General features: G+C 37.7%; 1 protein-coding gene across 3 annotated transcripts in view; it reads left to right on the top strand.

Moving 5' to 3' along the window:
- tmem63ba (transmembrane protein 63Ba) overlaps window positions 1-19326 on the top strand; it is a 32600-nt gene extending 13274 nt beyond the window's left edge. Inside the window, exons 2-24 of one of the 3 annotated variants that reach the window (XM_061910538.1) lie at window positions 6-227; window positions 358-437; window positions 3236-3277; window positions 4432-4522; window positions 4604-4641; window positions 4755-4897; window positions 5188-5239; window positions 5312-5420; window positions 7875-7945; window positions 8385-8465; window positions 8594-8717; window positions 9071-9204; window positions 9276-9413; window positions 9515-9668; window positions 10304-10410; window positions 10519-10605; window positions 10688-10753; window positions 11116-11278; window positions 13370-13475; window positions 13579-13746; window positions 13829-13944; window positions 14043-14114; window positions 17540-19326. In XM_061910538.1, coding sequence (XP_061766522.1) covers window positions 30-227; window positions 358-437; window positions 3236-3277; window positions 4432-4522; window positions 4604-4641; window positions 4755-4897; window positions 5188-5239; window positions 5312-5420; window positions 7875-7945; window positions 8385-8465; window positions 8594-8717; window positions 9071-9204; window positions 9276-9413; window positions 9515-9668; window positions 10304-10410; window positions 10519-10605; window positions 10688-10753; window positions 11116-11278; window positions 13370-13475; window positions 13579-13746; window positions 13829-13944; window positions 14043-14114; window positions 17540-17713 — 2514 coding nt within the window. In that variant the 5' untranslated portion in view covers window positions 6-29 and the 3' untranslated portion in view covers window positions 17714-19326. Of the gene's footprint in view, window positions 1-5; window positions 228-357; window positions 438-3235; window positions 3278-4431; window positions 4523-4603; window positions 4642-4754; window positions 4898-5187; window positions 5240-5311; window positions 5421-7874; window positions 7946-8384; window positions 8466-8593; window positions 8718-9070; window positions 9205-9275; window positions 9414-9514; window positions 9669-10303; window positions 10411-10518; window positions 10606-10687; window positions 10754-11115; window positions 11279-13369; window positions 13476-13578; window positions 13747-13828; window positions 13945-14042; window positions 14115-17536 lie in introns of all 3 variants that reach the window. The other 2 variants (XM_061910537.1, XM_061910539.1) reach the window with 2 other exon arrangements.
- Window positions 19327-22297: the final 2971 nt, after the last annotated feature.

Here is a 22297-nt window from a genome sequence, read left to right as displayed (position 1 = left end):
TACAGGTCATCAGCATGTTGCAGTGAGCGATGAAATTGATGATATTAGGGATGGCCATCTTGGGGGCGCAGGCCTGCTCGGACTCGCAGAGCTGCGCGACAACGATGGCACCCAATTCTACCTCCAAAGAGTACTGTTACTCTGCAAGAATTCGCAGCACAGTGCTGCAGGGCTTACCTTTTGGTGGTGTACCGACTGTTCTTGCCCTTGATTTTATGTGTTTTTTGGTGAGTTGTTGTGATATTTAAATGTATTCCTCATATGTTGTATTTACATCACAATTCAGTCAGATTTTTTTTTCTGGTCCAACTTCAAGATGCTGTACGTTTTTACAGATATTTTATTTTGTGCCTCCAGGTGCTGCTATTTGTGTTCTCCATCTTGCGAAAAGTAGCATGGGACTACGGACGCCTCGCTCTGGTGACCGACGCTGACAGGTAAATTAAGTCGTGGTTGAAGTAGTTATGCAAGTAAGTATTGGAGTACTTTTCATAGCAAATATTATATTTTTTTGGGCCGATAACATATTTTCAAGCTTGCTTCTCAAGTCAATTTCTATAGTCAATTAAGATTAGTTTATTTCAAAGGTGACAATGCAATTTCATAAAACACATGACTACACATGGTTTTAAAGAGCCAGAATTAGCCTGAAGGCTAGTTTTTATCTGTAGTCCCCTGGGCAATACTTATTTTATTTACCATGCTTTAAATGATTTGACCATAGTCAGGAAGTGCTGTTTTTCAAACGGGGACATAATGACACAAAAGGAATCCTTCTTTAATGTATTTTGACCACACATGCACACCTTTTATTAATATTTGATGCCACAAATTTGAGCAATCTTCTGAAAGGGGTGATTTCCATTAAAAGCAAATCCCACAGGCTTTTTGACGCAGACAAGAACTTAATTCCTGCATTTAAGCTTTTTTAAAAGCAGCTTTGTCACTTGTCTGGTTTTTAGTGTGAGCTGTAAAGGTGTGATCAGAGCTGAAGCTTAGGGAATAGCCCAGGTTAACTACAGCACATCATACACAAAGTTACAAAAAGTAATACACATTTTTACCTTTTTTACCATTCAAATGTACAGGTTATTCATAATAGGGTGGTTTCCAACATGTTCTATGCCCCACAGCTTCGCAACACTTTGAATATGTTCTTGGACTGCCTACAGAAGGTGATGGCGGCGAATTTTACAAATAATTATCAGGCCACACTAAAAACAGAATTAGTACATGTAATTCGAAAAAATTTGTTGTACTTAGAATGTATCCTAAACTTGAATTTTTACACGTTAAAGGCCTACTGAAATGAGATTTTCTTATTTAAACGGGGATAGCAGGTCTGTTTTATGTGTCATACTTGATCATTTTGCAATATTGCCATATTTTTGCTGAAAGGATTTAGTAGAGAACATCGACGATAAAGTTCGCAACTTTAGGTCGCTAATAAAAAAGCCTTGCCTTTACCGGAAGTCGCACACGATGACGTCACAAGGTGAGGGCTCCTCACGTTCTCACATTGTTTATAATGTGAGCCTCCAGTAGCAAGAGCTATTCTGACCGAGAAAACGACAATTTCCCCATTAATTTGAGCAAGGATGAAAGATTTGTGAATGAGGATATTGAGAGTAAAGGACTAGAAAAAAAAAAAAATGCGATTCCAGTCCTGGGTTCAATCCCAGGCTCGGGATATTTCAGTGTGGAGTCTGCATGTTCTCCCCGTGAATGCGTGGGTTCCCTCCGGGTACTCCGGCTTCCTCCCACTTCCAAATACATGCACCTGGGGATAGGTTGATTGGCAACACTAAATGGTCCCTAGTGTGTGAATGTGAGAGTGAATGTTGTCTATCTGTGTTGGCCCTGCGATGAGACTTGTCCAGGGTGTACCCCGCCTTCCGCCCAATTGTAGCTGAGATAGGCACCAGCGTCCCCCGCGACCCCAAAAGGGAATAAGCGGTAGAAAATGGATGGATGGATGGATGGATGCAGATGTTATTACACACATTTACTATTAAATTCTGGAAAATCCCTTATCTGCCCATTGGGTTAGTGTTTTAGTGAGATTAAATAGTACCTAAAGTCGGAGGGGTGTGGCTACGGCTACGTGTGTTGACTCAGAGTCTCTGAGGCAAGTCACGCTGCTGGAAGCTCCGCTGATGTCGCCGCGTGTCGCCGGTAAGAGCAAACTTATTACCACAATTTTCTCACCGAAACTGCTGGTTGACATTTGGTCGGGATCCATGTTCGCTTGACCGCTCTGTTCCATATTAAAGCTTCACCTCCGGGAATTTTAAACAAGGAAACACCGTGTGTTTGTGTGGCTAAAGGCCAAATCTTCCCACCTCCATCTTTCTACTTTGACTTCTCCATTATTAATTGAACAATTGTAAAAGATTCAGCAACACAGATTTCCAGAATACTGTTTAATTATGCAATTAAAGCAGACTACTTATAGCTTGGATCGGGCTGGAAAATAATGAAAACTACAACCCGAGACGTCAAACGACGTGTCATCATACGAGTCATCATACCGTGACGTTTTCAACACGACACTTCGCAGGAAATTTAAAATTGCAATTTAGTAAACTAAAAAGGCCGTATTGGCATGTGTTGCAATGTTAATATTTCATCAATCATATATAATCTATCGGACTGCGTGGTCGGTAGTAGTTGGTTTCAGTAGGCCTTTAACTATAACTCTGATCTGAGAACCCCGGTTGTAATGGTTCCTTGACGTCATATAAGTTATTATAGATATGTTTTAAAAAACTACAATACTGATAATAACAATAACTATTTTCAACAACAAAGGCACATTATTGCGGACCTCCATGACTGCAAAAGGCTTCACCCCTTGACACATTGCTTCATAACCTACAGCTGCGTTCTTTTAGATGTTACAGCTCCACTATTTTTGCAGCTGCACGTAAACTGAAATTGGGTTGGAGCGTAGCGGGATGATAAGAGGAGGTGGCAGCTGCCCAAGTCATTTCTAAAATGTTATTTCATTTATAGACTATTTTACCAATGTTGATATGCAATTTCACAAACAGAAATGTGGTTTTCAATCTGTTTTCTGTAAAAGAGCGTGCAAGCAGTGTGCGTTGTACTAAAGCACTCAGAAGCCCATCAGTATGCCTGTGGTGTGAGATGTTTCTTCAGTGTCGCTCAGAGCCTGGAGTATCAAGCAGGGCTGCCACACAACCAATTTACATTATTTCTGTCTTTTCACCAGGAGAATGGATCAGCGTTACAGTCGTCTGGATGAACGGGAATAGTATGTTATGTTTGTGTATTGGTGACCTTGCCTTATTTCTTCTCTTGTCCCCCTCTCTCAATTGTTGATCCAGCTAGTGTGTTTGTTCTACTTGGAGTACTTCAGGTTTTCCCCCTTTTTGGTGCTTTAGTATTTCTTCTCCAGGTGTTTCCCAGTCTTTGCCAGACTCCTAAATGAGTCTCCCTCTTTTTTTTGTCAGTGCCATTCTTGTGCTGCTGGGCGTCCTTGTCTTTTAATCAGATCTGTACTAATCTCTGTATTAACCTCTTTATAAAGCATAGCCTCCTTCTGTGTGTTGGCGCAGTATCAGCCACACAGACAGGAGTAGAGGGACGGCGTGGCGCCGTAGAGAGTGGTCGTGCGCAACCCGAGGGTCCCTGGTTCAATCCCCACCTAGTACCAACCTCGTCACGTCCGTTGTGTCCTGAGCAAGACCCTTCACCCTTGCTCCTGATGGGTGCTGGTTAGCGCCTTGCAAGGCAGCTCCCTCCATCAGTGTGTGAATGTGTGTGTGAATGGGTAAATGTGGAAGTAGTGTCAAAGCGCTTTGAGTACTTTGAAGGTAGAAAAGCGCTATACAAGTACAAACCATTTATCATTTAGAACAGTAACGCCGGTTTATTTATTCTACACTTCATGTAGACTCCTACACGTGAGACAAGTCTCTCCAGTCTCTCATTAAAGTGAGAGGGGGCAAGGGGCTGCAGGGTAGCGTCATTCTTCTGATAAACCTGGTTTGAGTTCTAACACAACCTATTTCCTTGTCATATATTCCAAAAAGTACTAATCTGGCAACCTCTTCTTTCAATGATTACAATAGGAATTTGATACTTTTTACTAAACAGATAGCAAGTTGGCTGTGCTTGAAGCAAATCCCAAAATAATCTGCCTCTTGTTTTTTTCTGGGTTTTTCTTTTTTTTCTTATTTCTGTGACTTCTGCCCTTGAATTTTGGCCTTTATTTTTCCAATGATGAATTTACAAGCAGCAGGTCTTTAACCTATACTATACTTTGTGTGTAGCCAATTTAACTGCATTCCTCTGTTTGCGTTTGTGTGTTATCAGCTTTCCCATTTTACTAACAGTAATCATTGACACAAATATTTTAAGTTGATACACCATACAAATGCTGCATGTTGCATTTTCTTCCCACAGTGTGTCTGCTGCAATGACAACAGAGACACCTGAACGCTATGAGCGCCTCACATCAGTTTCCAGCTCAGTGGACATGGATCAAAGAGACACAGTAAGAATGCCATTTATTTTTAGCGGGTGGACAATGTTGTTCTTTCTGCCATGTTGCCCTCATATTACTGCTCTGTTTTAGGGCTTCTGCTCCTGGCTTACTGCCATCTTCCGCATCAAGTGAGTCAGGCTGATCTTTATTGCTGTGGATACAGGAACAACTGATTCTATTGAAAGTTCTACTTCAGATGTTGAATCGATAACCAATCATTTTTGGTGTGATTCACCTTTAGAGACGACGAGATAAGGGAAAAATGTGGCGAGGATGCAGTACATTATTTGTCCTTCCAGCGGCACATCATCGGCCTACTCGTAGTGGTGGGCGTCCTCTCAGTGGGTATCGTTTTACCTGTAAACTTCTCTGGAAATCTACTTGGTGAGTTGTCATGCAAACACATTCCTAGCTGGTCAACTAGTTTGACTTTGCAATGTATTTGTACATTATGTTACTGTAAGGAAGCTTCCTCTACACAAACATGCCTGTTAAATTAATTTGTTAAACATATATATTTTTTTGTCTTCGTTTTGTGCCATGAATTGGCATTTTCCTGGAGGAGATCGTGTTTTTGTTTTTATTTTGTTAAAAAAAATTAAAAATGGTCCATATTCTGCTGCTACACAGTGCATTTCTAAAGAAAATATATTCATTGTACTTTTGTATTTCAGAGAATACTGCATATAGTTTTGGGAGAACTACAATAGGGAATCTGGATGCAAAGTGAGTGATTTTTATGAAATACTTTTCTCACCGGAAGTGGTCTCCACTGCTCAACACTTTTTTCTTTTCCAGTGATCCACTTTTGTGGCTCCACACCATATTTGCATTCTTCTACCTGTTACTGACAGTATACAGCATGAGACGACACACTTCCAAGATGCATTATCGAGAAGATGATCTGGTAAGTGGCATGATTTTAGTGGCTGTTTCACAAAATTCCCACTACACCAGGAGTGTTTAAAGTACGACCCCAGTGCCATTTTTGACCCGCAACTAATTTTTTATAGTTCCTTGACAGATTGTAAAAAAAAAAACACAATTAATTAATTATTGAAATGTGCTATTAGTGCTGTCAAACATTTTTTTTTTCCAAATGAGATTAATCACATTTTGGAATTTGGTAACTTACTAGTAGCATTACTAGCTTGCATAATTTCAATTAACTAAAACAAATTGATTAATTTGAAAAAGACCCCAATATTTGGACACAAATGCAATTTTGTTGTTAAAACAGATTAGAATGCAAAGCAACTAAATAAATTGCATAATTATTCTGTATATGAACATGGTTATTCAATGTTTTTGTGATTAGTTACTTTTGACAGCATTAGTTATTACGCTCATTTCTATAACACAAAGCTAACATGGGTGTTTTTTTCACCTAGCTAATCCATAAATGAACGTACACTGGTTTACCTTTAGTATCTTTAAAGTACAATACGTATCAAAGTAGGGATGTAACAATAAATAACCGCAGTAAAACTCCTGAAGGTTAGTTATAACGTTTTAAATTAAAATGATTGAAAAACCGAGATTGGTAACCACACTTTGATGAACTGGCTTGTTGGCAATTTTAAATGCGAACATGAATACAAGACCCTAGGGCTGGGTGATATAACGCGGGTTTGTCTCTGTGCGATATAGAAAATGAATATATCGTGATATTCGAATATACATTCTCACTCTTTTGCTTTTAGCTGCTGGCATTACACTGCAGGCTTTTCTCACTCTTTCCTGTCTGTTCTTCTCACAATTGCACCTTACATATGTCACATACTGTCACATCATACGCCCTCGCATGAGGAGTACCAGCATGGGTAACATTAGCTGTGATGCTAGCAGAGTGTTGCGGGTGGTAATCCGAGAGAAAGAAGGTGCCAATCTGGTAACAAATGAAGAAAAAATTAATTCCTAAGAAAAACAGTACAGGTTCCATTGTCTGACGGTGGTTTGGCTTCAAGCGGGAATATGTCGAACAAGTATGCGGCCAAAACGTTGTTACAAAAAGTAGCACCTACTGCTAATTTTTTGCATAATTTGAAAAGTCTCCCGCTAGAGAATGAAGAGTGCTTGAAACTGCAAGACAACATCTCCGTTCGGTGCGATACCCACAAAATGGCAAAGCAACCATTTCAATATCGTATGAAAAAAATAGTCAACAACAGAATTTAATAACACCGTAGTAACCTACCATTTAGCAAAGGACAGACACTATTTGATTTCCTGTTACGCAGTAAATTTTCATTTGACAGTTATTGAAATATCTTGTGACATCATGCACAAAAGTGCACTTTATTTCTTTTAAACTATTGTAGTGGTGTTCTGTACAAAAAGCGCACTTTAATTTAGTGTTGTTTTGATGCGTCATCTTAGTGACATGCACAAAAGTGCACTCATAGCTTGTTTTAAATGTCTCTGACAATCTTGCACTTTCTGTTTTGAAATGACATGGATGTTTGTGCCACTGCTTAATAACTGTTTAATAAATACAGTTTTGGTAAATTTACTTAATTGTGGTTTCCCTTTCTGCATGAAAGTTTAAAATGAGCATTCATTAATGCAGTATGAACAAGAATGTTTTAATGTAGACACATAGAATCATCATGCTGTTGTGATTATATGCATCAAATGTTATTCAAAGCGAAAGGCAAAATATCGAGATGTATATCGTATCGTGATATGGCTTAAGAATATCGAGATATTAATAAAAGGCCATATCGCCCAGCCCTACAAGACACATTCATTTGTTCTCCTATTAAAAAATGACATATCCCATGTTAAACTTGTATAAACACATTGCTATCTGAGTAACTAATATATTTAATTGTGTACATTTAACCTACAGGCTGTGCTGTTTTAGAACAGAGTTATCGATCTATACATAAAGGAATACGACACAGGCGAAGGATGTTTTATTTTTACAAATTTCTTAACACAGACTGCAACAGGAATGAACTCACGCAATGTCATGTATATCGGAAATGAAGCAAAGTGAACTCTCAATTTGCATTCATCACTTAAATTGGAACAACCTTTATCAATTAACAATATAAAACTTTTACGAATAAAAATTGAAGAAGTGCAACATAATTAAACTCAAATAAAAACATGACTTTTATAATGCCAGAACAATATTGAAGGTTTCTAATGCCAAGAAAGTATATTGTGTCTATTTACAGTATTTTAGTTGTTTAAAAAAACTTGGTTAAAACATTTTAGTGCACATAACTACTATTTTGAGCACATTCAACAATACCACAATATTAATAATAACCATGATCATTTTGCTCAGTTTGTACACCCCTGTGCTAAATGCACATGACATTTATCAGTTCTTTTTTTCATTTGAATGCAGGTAAAACGGACTCTATTTGTTAATGGAATCTCCAAATATGCAGAGGAAACAGACATAAAGCAACACTTTGAGTAAGAATGTTTTTTTCTGCCCGTTTGTTAATTTTGCATCGAACTTCTCATAACATCTCCTGTATAAAATCTCATTTCCTGCCCGCTTATGTAGCCTGTAACTGTATTAGAGCATATGAGACATGCCTTTTCCTCTTAATGCTGTTTTTTCCACAACTACAAGACAATGGTAGTCTTATAAGTGTAAATGTCTATAATAGAAGCCAGATGAGTGGAATTATGCAAGTCATGTGTCATTGGCTACTATAGGGGGAGGGGATTGACCCTTACCCCACCAGCATTTCAGTAGCCGGTATTCCCTTATTTCTTTGCTGCAACTTGTAAGCATTTTATTTTTGCAATATTTCCTTTTGGTACATGGTCAAACTTATTAAAGAAAACATAACTTGTTCTATAAGACTATTGTAATAATATTTTGTCTCTCACTTTTCTGTATTAGGCAGGCATATGAAAACTGTACCGTGCTGGAAGCCCGTATCTGTTACAATGTGGCAAGGCTGATGTATCTCAACTCAGAAAGGTACCAGTTCCACACAGAGGAATATGTGTGTTTAGCTTCTATAAAAATTGTGCGTATTATTATTTGAAAACTGATCCATATATTCTTGACGGACTCACTTTTTAGCGTGACCTAATATTTGTTTGTAGGAAGAAGGCAGAGCGCAGCAAGAAATTCTTCCTTGATCTGCAGGCTAAAGAGCACATCACCACCATGATAAACCCAAAGCCGTGTGGACATCTTTGCTGTTGCATCATCAAAGGTTGCGAACAGGTCAGAAGAATATTTATTTTCTTTACTCGAAACAGTGTGAATGTTGTCTATATGTGTTGGCGCTGCGATGAGGTGGCGACTTGTCAAGGGTGTACCCCGACTTCCGCCCGATTGTAGCTGAGATAGGCACCAGCTCCCCCCGCGACCCCAAAGGGAATAAGCGCTAGAAAATTGATGGATACTATTAAAGATTTCTCACTCAATGTTTCTTTGTGGACAGAATGAAACAGCTGGTTGTTAGCGATCTAGATCTTTACCAATAAATTATAAGGTTAAAAGCAACACTGAAATTACCGAATGACATATTACTTTTTGTTACGACAAATCCTTTTTTTCCCCCATGCCATTTACAGGAAGAAGCAGTGAGTTATTATACCAAGCTGGAAGCCCAATTGAAAGATGGCTACAGGAAGGAAAGAGAGAAGGTCAACAGGAAACCCTTGGGAATGGCATTTGTCACCTTTCAAAACGAGTCCATAACTGCTATGCAAGTGAAATGATGATGACATTTTAGAGCTTTTTTTCTTTTTGTAACAGTTTTATTTGTTTTTATTGCAGTATCTTGAAGGACTTTAATGCTTGCAAATTTCAAGGCTGCCACTGTCGCAGAGAACCTCAAAGCTCTGCTTTCAGTGAGAAACTGCAGACACACAATTGGACTATAAACTACGCCCCTGATCCACACAATGTTTACTGGTGAGTTGGAATTAAAGCGACAGCATTGGTAATATCCGTTAAGCAGACATCAGTGCTAGCTAGTGTCAATTTAACCAATATGTAACCTTTCATCTCTGTAGGGAGCATCTGTCTTTGGGAGGATTCTCGTGGTGGATCCGCTGCTTGATCATCAACTGTGTCCTCTTCTTGCTCCTCTTCTTCCTCACCACCCCAGCCATCATTATCTCAACCATGGACAAGTTTAATGTCACCAAACCAGTGGAGTACCTAAACGTGAGCCAGAATGTTATACGTGCTCTTTGTGTCTTGCATATTTGACGTGTTGTCGTCTTAACCACTCTTTCAGAGCATGGTTTATCCAACTACTTCCAATCCTAATTATTTAGCTCTTCAAAAGTGATAAAATAACAATAACAATACAGTGAAACCGTAAAAACGAGTGCAGAGGACTGACTGTGCTCTCCCCATGACGCATTTACTGATTATCTGTCAAGAAAATGTGTTTAAAGTTGCAACCAGTCGAGTGCTGACAAATACTGTATGCACTGATATGACCGTTAACCCTGGTTATCTTGAGCAGCTAGGGTAAGATAGCATTTAAAATCTACATTCCACTTGCTTCTACATAGAATAATAATCCTTGCACGTTTGAATGGGAACAGGAAACTGACAGTTGATCTCAACAGTCTCTGCTGTCTCTGCTGCTGGAATTGTAATTTTCCTGAAGGAACTCTCCTGAAGGAATCAATAAAGTACTATCTATCTATCTAGTAATCCATACAATTTTCAAGAACCTTGATTAAAAGTTTCATAAAAACATGTTCTTGTTGATCTAACCTTTAACCTAACTTCAAATGCTCAGTTTAGCTAAGTCTCATCATGTCACTGTCTATTTGTTTTGCCCACAGAACCCAATTATTACTCAGTTTTTCCCCACACTCCTACTGTGGTCTTTCTCTGCCTTACTTCCGACAATTGTTTACTACTCTGCCTTCTTTGAAGCCCACTGGACCCGGTAAGGTTCTCACTTATTTCAATCATTTGCCCAGGATGTTCTAACATTGTACAAGTGTCCTGTTTATGTAATTTCACTACTGATTCTGATCTTGTATTTTTCTTCCAGGTCTGGAGAGAATAGAACCACTATGCATAAATGCTACACTTTCCTGATATTCATGGTCCTTCTACTGCCATCCCTTGGTTTAAGCAGGTATATATAAAATATAAAAATATGCATTAAGCAACGTATAGCTCAGTTTAAATGCTTCCACATTTCTGTTTTCATTCCCCAGTTTGGATCTTTTCTTTCGATGGCTTTTTGACAAAAGATTCTTGGCAGATGCTACAGTGAGATTTGAGTAAGTAGCATACATATCACCCAGATTTTTAATTTTTTTTAAATAAAGCTTTGTACCAGTCATTCACTTTACTTACTGTATATGCCACAAGCTTTACCCTGCTCAATCTTTTTCGCACTGAAACATATACAAATTTCTCTTCTTTTAAGTTCTTGCAAAGGTTAAGGCACCTTGAAAATGTATCAGTGAATTAAAATGCTGAAATTATTGTAGTAAATAACAGTTGTCATTAATGATGTAAATCACACGTTTCATGCAATCACACCCAAAACTATTCCTACAGTAGGATGTTTATTTACTGTAACTGAATAGGTCTGCTGAAAATAGACCTACTTTAAAAATAGCCGGGTTTTTTTCTCCAGGTGTGTCTTCCTTCCTGACAATGGAGCCTTCTTTGTGAACTATGTCATTGCATCTGCATTTATTGGAAATGCCATGGACCTGCTCAGGATCCCTGGTCTGCTTATGTACATGATTCGTCTTTGCCTGGCTAGATCTGCAGCTGAACGTAGGAATGTCAAGAGGGTTCGTATGTAGTCGTCTTGACAACCACGCATTAACATGATATTTTACTACCAAGACAGTGTTTCTCATAAGACTGCAATCTATTTGTGTTGCACCACATGTAGTCATGGCAGTCCAAATTCATTTTTTTTGGCCAGCTGCCACATGGTAAATGGTAAATGGGTTGCACTTGTATAGCGCTTTTCTACCTTTTTAAGGAACTCAAAGCGTTTTGACACTATTTCCACATTCATCCATTCACACACACATTCACACACTGTTGGCGGGAGCTGCCATACAAGGCGCTAACCAGGACCCATCAGGAGCAAGCGTGAAGTGTCTTGGTCAAGGACACAACGGACGTGACTAGGATGGTCGAAGGTGGGGATTGAACCAGGAACAGTGTGGTTTCTGGCACAGCCACTCTCCCAACTGCCTTGCATGGCAGCGACCGCTATCAGTGTGTGAACATGTCTGTGAATGGGAGATTGTGGAAATAGTGTCAAAGAACTTTGATTTCCTTAAAAAAAAGGTAGATAAGTGCTATACAAGTATAACCCATTTACCATTCATACATCCTTGCCTTCATCACATATTTACAAAATTCAAGATTGGCTCATGAGACAAGCAGCATGACAATGAAGGGTGCATAAAAAAATATAATATCTGAATCGTGATCCTTATTCATCTTGAATCGATTTTTAAAAAGTAAGTTTTAAGGCCATCTCCATGCAACCACAACTAGCTTTTGAAATTTGTAACTTGTTTTGAAAAATGTTTATTATAGATATTATACCAAATAACTAGTTCTGTCAAATTATGAATTTGTTTAATCATATTAATCACACTTTTAAACTTGGATGAATCATGATTAATCAGTCAAATAATTTGCTTGCAAAATTAAAATGAGCAAGATCCCATATTTGTACTCCAATGTTGTTTTATTGTCAGTGTCATATACAAACATGTTTTACTTAACTTCAAGTCATTGATTAGCTCAAATCTTGATGACAGTGTAGTAAGAGCCTATCCCAGCTGAACTCGGGCGGAACAAAGGGTACACCCTCGAAAAGTCGCCACATCATCACAGGGCCAGCACAGCTAAACAGACAACCATTCACATTTACATTTATACACTGTTAAAAATAAATTAAGAATTCTCTATTATATAAAAAAAAAGTATTGTTGTCACATAATTATTGTTTCAAGTCTAAACACACTTTGAATTAGGATTAATCATAAATAATCACAGGTTATTACTTGCTTGTATAATTTAAAATAACTTTAGGACCCCAATATTATGACAGAATGCAATTTAATTGTCAGAATGTCATCCAGGAATTTTTAAAAAAATGTTTTAGTTTATGACATGTAATTTTTATATTATAAAGCAGTGGTCCCCAAACTACGGCCCGTCCTCATCCAAAATCTGTCCTGTGGGAAGTTCCAAGTTTTTTTTTAGTTTTTTAAATTATTATTATTTTAAATCTGTCCTTTCTAATCCATTTTCTACCCCTTGTTACTGTCTGGGTCTCCTAACCACTCAGGCAAATTATACTGTCTAAAAATGCATCATCGCATCGCAGTTTCGGGCGAGCGAGGAAGCGGCAAGTGTGCGCTCTTTCAGTCAATTAGTGTGCGAGGAATGATATATATATATACAGTACATATGCAGCCCGGCCCCCGGCCAAATTTTTTTTAACCCAATGCTGCCCCCGAGTCAAAAAGTTTGGGGACCCCTCTTATAAAGTACTGTCAGGGTTTGTTTTGGAGTGAAATTGTCCCATGAGGACAACAGTTAGTCTCTTCACTTATTTTGCACTGATCACTGACTGTATTACAACCAGTGCCGTCTTTCAGGTAACTATTAACATTTGAGGTAAAGGAGCATGTACCATCAAAATATATGGTGTGATTTATCGGCTCCATGCATGAATGTTTTTTGTGATTAATCACAAAAGTTAACTTGTTAATTTTGACCACCCTTAAAATGTTTGAAAAATTAATTGGGACATTAAAATAAAGACAGAATTAGGGCAGACCTGCACACTTTATGAGTAATTTGTGTATATTGATTACCAATGATTTTATTACTATCCTGTCTTGCTGCAGCATCAAGCGTACGAGTTCCAGTTTGGTTCGGCTTATGCTTGGATGATGTGTGTCTTCACAGTGGTTATGACCTACAGCATCACCTGCCCCATCATTGTCCCCTTTGGTTAGTTCTGCTGTTTTATGCAATTATCTTGTTCTGTTTTTCATTTACAGTAGTTTCTTATCAGCTACAGTACACTAATAGGATGTTCTATTTCTCCATGCAGGGCTGATGTACATGCTTCTCAAACACCTAGCAGACAGGTACAACATGTACTATGCCTACCTACCTTCTAAACTGGACAAAAAAATCCATTCTGGAGCGGTCAACCAAGTGGTGGCTGCTCCAATTCTTTGCCTTTTCTGGCTACTTTTCTTCTCCACGATGCGTTCTGGTAGGATAGCACGCCATCTACAGGCCACACATCTTCATGACACAATATGAGTCTTTAAAATGCATTCACTTTTCTGTCCCAGGTTTTACAGCTGCAATCCCCATGTTCACCTTCGTAGTTTTAGTCATCACAATTATTGTCTGTCTTTCTCATGTCTGTTTTGGACATTTCAAATATCTCAGCGCTCACAACTATAAGGTAATAACTGGTTCAATGGTAATAGTCCCTTTGACTTTTTGTTGCATGTTTTCTTTTTTTTAAATTAACGTAAGTTATATGCACTTTTTGTGTCTCAGATTGACACAGAAGAATTGGAGGAGACTGAGAATGGTCAGGCAGAGTGCACAACTGACACAAACAAAGCAGCAGTAAGTGGTCTAGTTTACTTTATTTCATGATGTAACGCAGGGCCGCACAGAGCTCCGAACATTTGTGAAAGAACTTCTAATTAAATTGGGACCAATCAGCGTGGAGTTACTACAGCTTCTTTCCAAAGTGCAAAAAATAATCAAAATCGATAAAATACTTTGAAATATCAGTACATGGAACATACTGAAACTCAGGCTGTATTGAAAACAACTTTGGGTATAGCTTGCTAGCGCGTTTCCATTACCCTTAGAAATGCGCAAAACCTAAATTTGGAAATAAGAAAAAACTGGTCATGGAAACACCCATATTTTGAAAAACCTCTCAAATATCGCTAAAACATTTTTGCGCTCTCAGATGTTTTTTTTAGATGTTTTGATGTTTTAGATTTTCACAAAAGAATGATGAAAACACTTTTTTTTAAATACCAAACCGGCGGGGCGCCATTGCAGGACAACTCGGGCAGATGGATTGTCTTGGTTTCGCTTCGGATCCGCACCAGGCTGTCTCGCGGGTCCTTTTCCTGTAATAGACGCCGACCGGCAGGCTCGAAGACACCCACATGCCCGAACAAGTGTCAAGGGGGCCTTTGAGTAATCACCTGCTGCCCCTTTTTTCTATTGACATCACGGAGCAGTGGCTGCAATATCTTCCTCAAAGCGGAGTCCCACGGGATGAGATTTTACGAGAACTACGACTCATGACACGAAACATCATTTAATGGAAATATCTACAAGTCGCAAATGTTCTTAATCGAAATTGTATAAATATCATTATTATTTTGAGAAAAACTGCAATGTAAACACAGCTAATATTTTGTTCAATTTTGCAAATGCAATATAATTTAAAGTGGGGTTTAGGTGGTTGTGAGTTTTAACTGTATTTCACTAACATTTCCTTTTATGCTCTATACGTATACCTAATCAACACCCGATCAGGGTTTTATACTGCCGACTCTGATCACCCATGGGTAAAATCAGCCGATACAGATCACATCTATTAACAATAAATGTTTCCATTAATTTATGGTGAGTGACAGCTATTGACCTGATTTTTTATTTTTTTTATTATTCCTACATACGGTTGTTTGAACAAAAATATAGTACACAATAACTAAACAAATCTACTAATTTAAACCATTTGGTTTTTGACCTCAAAGTCCTGTGTCCAAATAATTAGTCCCTGGGTTTTCATTAACAAAAAATATTTTTATTAAATAAAGATAGAGCTCTAATCACTGTGGTATCGATCATATACTGATACTACCTTTGAAAACGGCACCAAAAATGTATTCATCGATCCGCCATCCTCTTATGTGTTGTGTACCGACAATGCTGACACACCAACAATTCTTACAATTGTCTCTTTCGAGACTCCTAGTAATATTCTTTTTAATTTCATGTTAATAGCTGCTTACTTACTGTTGTTCTATCTCTTCTTAAAGTGTATTAAACACTTATTTATTAGTGTTGTTTAGTTTAGGTATTACCATGCTTGTTCCTGTCTTGCACTGTTTGTATTACAGCAGCAACTATCATTTTTTTAGTAATTAACTAATCTTTTGATTAATTTGTTTGATTAATTGAGTAATCAGATAAAAGACACTCTATAGCCTTGGTGCATATTGTACGGAAAATAGTTAAACATTTTTGCTTGCCATATGCTTCATTCTTTTTTTTCTAACAAATGCACATCATTAAATTTTAAAACGTGTCCATCAACTAAAAATAATAAACTCTCTGTTGTCCGCTGCCAAACAGATCACTGAAGCCACACACCATCTGTCTGCTTACTAAAAGTTAGGGGCACTCCAAGTGGTACAGATGTTATCAATTTTTTTATATAGTTGTACTCATTTAACAATTAATCAAAGCCTCAGAATATGAATCAATGCTTTTTTGTGATCGATTTAAATCAATTACGTTGCAGCCTTAGTGTGTTACTTGTTTAGCCTTGTTCTCCTGTGACAATGCTACTTAAGATAGAAAGAAATGCAAATTATTTGATGAAAAATAGAGGGTTATTATCAATTTTGTGCTCCACTGTGTATGAAGACACACATTTAGCTGCTAGCTTGTCAGATGTAGGACTAAAAATTAACACAATGTCAGCCAAAGGGGATCGGCAACTCTAATTGGTTTTGAAAGGCATTGATCTGTAATAATAATCACGTACCTCATGAAAATCAGCCGATACTGATCAGCACATCCCAATTTGACATTGTTTTATTCATTGCCACTTGACACGTGCTTTACATGTTAAAAACAATGAGCTAAAACAATTGATGTATCTTCCATATGAAGCTTTTAAAATTTTTTTTTTTTTTTAACCTAAAAAGTAAATGAAAGAGAGCAACTTTACTTATGATTAAAGTCAACCATCAAAGTAATATTATTATTGAAGTTCTGGTACAACAGATGCTATCTTAGCTGTCACTTTTAAAATTTGTGTATGTACTTCTCAACTTCAAACTATATTGTGTGCTCACTTATTTGACCTACACGTGTTGTAGGCCTGGCCGATAAGGCCCAAAAATTTAATCTCGGATTTTTTTCACAAAAAAAATTTTTTTTCCCCCTTATATTTTTTAAAGAAACCAATGACAACAAAAGACAGATAATTCAAAACAAGTTTTTTTATTTGATCAAAAACTAGTAGTTTAAATGTCTCCATCCAATGCTTTGCAAAATTCAAATTTGTATGTTTTTATTTTAAACAAGATATAATTGTACTTTTAATGAAATCATTTTCAAAAAACTCAATTTAGAGCTTCCCATGGGACGCATTATGTGTGTCTTAAACAAACTACTTCTGTTAACAAAAATGTAGCATTGCACATTGCATTCAAATAATAATCTCCAACATTTAGATTAATAAAGTACAAAGTTCAAACTTCTGTCATGAAAAAAAACCTTTGTAAATACAATTGTAGTATCAAATATTGTATGCAGATAAATAAACAAGTAAAACATCGAGGGGACTATAGTTTTATTAAGTGGTTGTTGTCTTGTTCGCCTCATAGACTTGCATTTCTTTCCCGCACTCTGCTGGAGGTTTTGTTTGCAGATGCAGGAATAAAAAGTTTGTTGTGCTGCTACCTTTTTTAAACAAACTTTGCAGATTGCAGTCATTTGTTTTATGCTATTTGCTTGACAACACTTTTATTTTCTAGCATTAGCCAAGTTTTGCAAGGTGTGCCACTATGGAAACAAGGGAATGGGTATCAGGTACAAAAAGTATGCCGAAGCAAGAGTTGAAAAATTACAATTTTTTAAAATCGTCTTCGTCAAAAAACTCAAATTTATTGATAAAATCAATATAAAACTCCTGGGTCTAATGTGTTGCAAGCTGAACGTTTTTTTTTATTATTTGCGTTGTCTGCTTGACACACAACTTAATTTGGTTTTCATCTCTTCCTCTACAGCAGATGTACATTGCTCTGGTTCTGCAAGATCGAAATTTAGAAGCCGGATCAGGCAGCGGCGAGGACGACGGTCAAGGCTCGTCACAGGACGAGGAAATAATTAACGTGGAGAATGGTCTGAACGAGGACTTCCAGTCTGGAGAAGACAGCCTCATTGATAATGAAGTGCGACACTGACAGACCGAAGATTAACTTGACGGGATTGCACTCAATTAATGAACTAAACAGGAAATTGGAACCACCTAGTCCACCAAAGCATCCCAACCTTGGTGGAGGGACTCCATAAACTAACAGTCGTGCATAGTCTACTAATGATGACATGGATTCTTACATTTACAGTACTTCACCAGGTCCCTTCAAAGACTACTACTTGCACAAGCAATGCATGTCCTGCAAAGTCCTTCAGATCAGCACAGTGGAAAGACACAAATGCTTAACGGAGTCTTTTGGCATCTCCTGGAAGGGAAGTGCTGCTCTGCTGGTTGTCTCAACATTCTTGCACTTGAAAAGAGATGACTAGTCTAGTAAGGCGCCGTCACACGGCATGCTTTCACGTTGAAAAGACGAGATGATGTTCCACAAATGCTCTGCCGCCGTCCCTAAATGTGGCTTTCAAAGACGATGTAGTGTTCCCAACAGCCTCATTGAGTCATTTAAAGAAGAAACCTCTCTACAGAGCACTATTTCTTCTCGCACATTGTCAACAAATAGTCTCGTAGGGCATTTATTAGAACACATAAATGTAGCGTAGAAGATGACCAGATATGTTAGCACACTACGTTTACTAGAACATGCAGCCAGTCGGGACTGCTGTTGAACTGCTGCTACTACAAGAGGACTTTGAGTTGATTTGGACGTGGAGGGTTGCTACTCTGTTAGGATACTCACTGTCATTGTTTTTTTTTTCTTCCTATATGTTTACATCTTATGCACAGATTCCGGCATTTGCATTAATTTCAAGTGAGAATGTCTTGCCATTCTGGTTAACTTTTGTATAGGCACTTGATCATGTAGATATTATCATAAGTTGTTGGCAGCAATGTTACAGCCTCCCAAAGCTGATTTATTAATTATCCATCTCCAATCATGTCTTATCTGTGATAAAACGTGAGGCAGATAACGCAAAAAAGTCTGATGCATTGGACATCAAAATACGTTCAGCTCAACTAAGTAACAAACACACTATAGCACACACAAAATTGTGGCCTTTTCTATGTACCCATGTTATAACATCGTGGAGACGACACTGTGAGTCCACCATTGTTGTAGTTGTTGATAAAGCCAGTGCTTCAGGCCACTACATTCACAAAGAGAGACTGCACACAAACCATATTGATGAATATAGACTGACCGGCCGGACTGTGATCACGAGTCACATTATTTTGGTCCTTAGAACAAAATTGTCTGGTGTTCTCATATGATTCGTAATAAGACCTTTGTTGTTGTCATACCTCAACGTTTGTATACCTCCAACATGTCTTGAAGTCTCTAAACGTGTCCTGGTGGGTAGTGGGAGGGATACTTTGAAAACACTATTTCTTTAACGTTGAATGTCGCTGACCTCTGCAACTTTTGATGAAAATTTAGCAACCATGAGCTACAGTATGTGCTATTTTGTAAAATAATTGAACTGACAAATGTTTATCTACTGTGTGTCAGTCTCTTAGCTTTAGCCATATTTTATTATTTTACACTTGACTTGTAATAACTCCTTCACATTTGTGAATCATGTTCCCTTTCCAAATCTTAACTACATCTGTGGGCTCACTGGAAATAAAACTATATGTGTATATATTTTTTTTTTGTCAAACAACAAAGCACTCATGGATGACAATGTCAGCTTGCTCTATTCTGAAGAGTGGTTAGTAAAAATTTTGTGCATCACAGTTTCTCTATTATGATTCTTTGTTTACAACAAATACTATATCACTAAGAGTGGAAATTGATGCTTTATTATTTTAGGGTTTTGAACCAGGGATCAACAATCTTAGCTGTCAAAACATCGCTTTTCCTCCAAAAAAAAAAAAAAGCCACAAAACATTTGTAATATTCTGTAGAATAAATATTACATTTCAACATTTCTGTCAACGGAGACTTGCTTCAGCCTGCGAATCATTGTCATTTTAAAAGTAGACTATAATCCCGTTTCCATATGAGTTGGGAAATTGTGTTAGATGTAAATCTAAACAGAATACAATGATTTGCAAATCCTTTTCAACCCATATTCAGTTGAATGCACTACAAAGACAAGATATTTGATGTTAAAACTCATAAACTTTATTTTTTTTGGCAAATAATAATTAACATAGAATTTCATGGCTGCTACACGTGCAAAAGTAGTTGGGAAAAGGGCATGTTCACCACTGCGTTACATCACCTTTTCTTTTAACAACACTCAATATAACGTTTGGGAACTGAGGAGACTAATTGTTGAAGCTTTGAAAGTGGAATTCTTTCCCACTCATGTTTATGTAGAGCTTCAGTCGTTCAACAGTCCGGGGTCTCCGCTGTCGTATTTTACGCTTCATAATGCGCCACACATTTTCGATGGGAGACAGGTCTGGACTGCAGGCGGGCCAGGAAAGTACCGGCACTCTTTTTTCTTTTACGAAGCCACACTGTTGTAACACATGCTGAGTGTGGCTTGGCATTGTTTTGTTTTGATAACGTTGCTTGGATGACAACATATGTTGCTCCAAAACCTGTATGGACCATTAAGCATTAATGGTGCCTTCACAGATGTGTAAGTTACCCATGCCTTGGGCACTAATACACCCCCATACCATCACAGATGCTGGCTTTTGAACTTTGCGCTTACAACAATCCGGATGGTTATTTTCCTCTTTGTTCCGGGGGACACCACGTCCACGGTTTCCAAATATAATTTGAAATGTGGACTCGTGAGACCACAGAACACTTTTCCACTTTGCATCAGTCCATCTTAGATAAGCTCGGGCCCAGCGAAGCCAGCTGCGTTTCTTGGTGTTGCTGATAAATGGGTTTTGCTTTGCATAGCAGAGTTTTAACTTGCACTTACAGATGTAGCAACCAACTGTAGTTACTGACAGGGGTTTTATGAAATGTTATTGAGATCATGTGAAGATATCCTTTACACACTGTCGGTTTTTGATGCAGTACTGCCTGAGGGATCAAAGGTCTGTAATATCATCGCTTACGTGCAGTGATTTCTCCAGATTCTCTAAACCTTTTGATGATTTTACGTACCGTAGATGGTAAATCCCTAAATTCCTTCCAATAGCTCGTTGAGAAATGTTGTTCTAAAACTGTTCGACAATTTGCTTACAAATTGGTAACCTTCGCCCCATCCTTGTTTGTGAATTACTTAGCATTTCATGGAAGCTGCTTTAATACCCAATCATGGCACCCACCTGTTCCCAATTAGCCTGCACACTTGTGGGATGTTCCAAATAAGTGTTTGATGAGCATTTCTCAACTTTATCAGTATTTATTGCCACCTTTCCCAACTTCGTTGTCACGTGTTGCTGGCATCAAATTCTAAAGTTAATGATTATTTGCAAAAAAAAAAAGGTTTATCAGTTTGAACATCAAATATGTTGTCTTTGTAGCATATTCAACTGAATATGGGTTGAAAATGATTTGCAAATCATTGTATTTCGTTTATATTTACATCTAACACAATTTCCCAAGTCATATGAAAACGGGGTTTGTATTATAGCTACTATAGACACTTATGTCATGTGTTCCCTTCATTATAAGACTTACATACGGCTTTTCATTTTACGTGGTCTCAGACAGATTAGTTATTTGTATTTTTGGGTCCAATATGACTCAACATTTTGGGTTGCCGATTCCTGCAGTAATTGAACGGTGTTGACGAACATTGTTTTAACTGTTAGGGCCGCTTGTTGTCACCGTCACTCAGAGTTGCATTGCAAAATCTTACAGAATAAATTATGTGTTTATTTTGTATAGAATTCAGATGGGATTTAATTTTGTGCGCGGCATAAATTTGCCGTGCACAGAGGACACAGAGCAGGTGCGCACCTAAGAGTGAATGTTGGTACAGTACGTGATTTTAAGATTTTTTTTTTATTTAACTTAAACCTATCGGTTATAAAATTTTATACAAGTTAAGATGAAATCACTTTTGCTGTGTAAGTTCAATAAAGACGTTTTTGGATTTTTATTGTATTAAATTTGTCTGCATTGAAAAATACTCAAAAATAAAGCAACACCAAATATTTCGGGGATGAGGTAACGGATTTTTAGGGAGCTTTAAGCCTCCTTTAAATAGTTTGATGACAACACTGGTTCAGACGATCGATAAAAACATTATTGATGAAACTAAGACATAAACATGTATCGTGGGCTATCCAATTATGAAAACCACCATCTACTGTGCTTCTGGTTATCACATTGGGAAGACAGAACACCGGATACAAAGATCGATCGATTAAAGTGTATACATGCGAGAGGTCATTTGTTTACAATCCCATCATCTTTAAAATGTAAAAAAAAAAAAGAGTTATTTACAGACAGACATTACAAGCTGCATGCAAAAAACTTATTAGGTTTGTACATGTGTTTTTTTTAAAAAAAAACTATACTTTTGATGTGTATTTCTGGTCTGGCAGTGCGGCCGGATCAAAAGAAACCTCGGGGACCCTTCATTGAACAAAAAGTTGTTTTATTTCAAGCGAGCGTCATTATACCGGACTGCAGTACGTGGAGGAGGTCAGCTAGCTAAAACATGTGTCTCTCCTAACTTGGAGAAGCCAA

This window comes from Nerophis ophidion, linkage group LG09 (genome assembly GCF_033978795.1).
Source record: "Nerophis ophidion isolate RoL-2023_Sa linkage group LG09, RoL_Noph_v1.0, whole genome shotgun sequence".
Lineage (NCBI taxonomy): Eukaryota > Metazoa > Chordata > Actinopteri > Syngnathiformes > Syngnathidae > Nerophis > Nerophis ophidion.
Note: the sequence above shows the minus strand (reverse complement) of the source record. Positions and strands in the feature narration are given on the sequence as shown.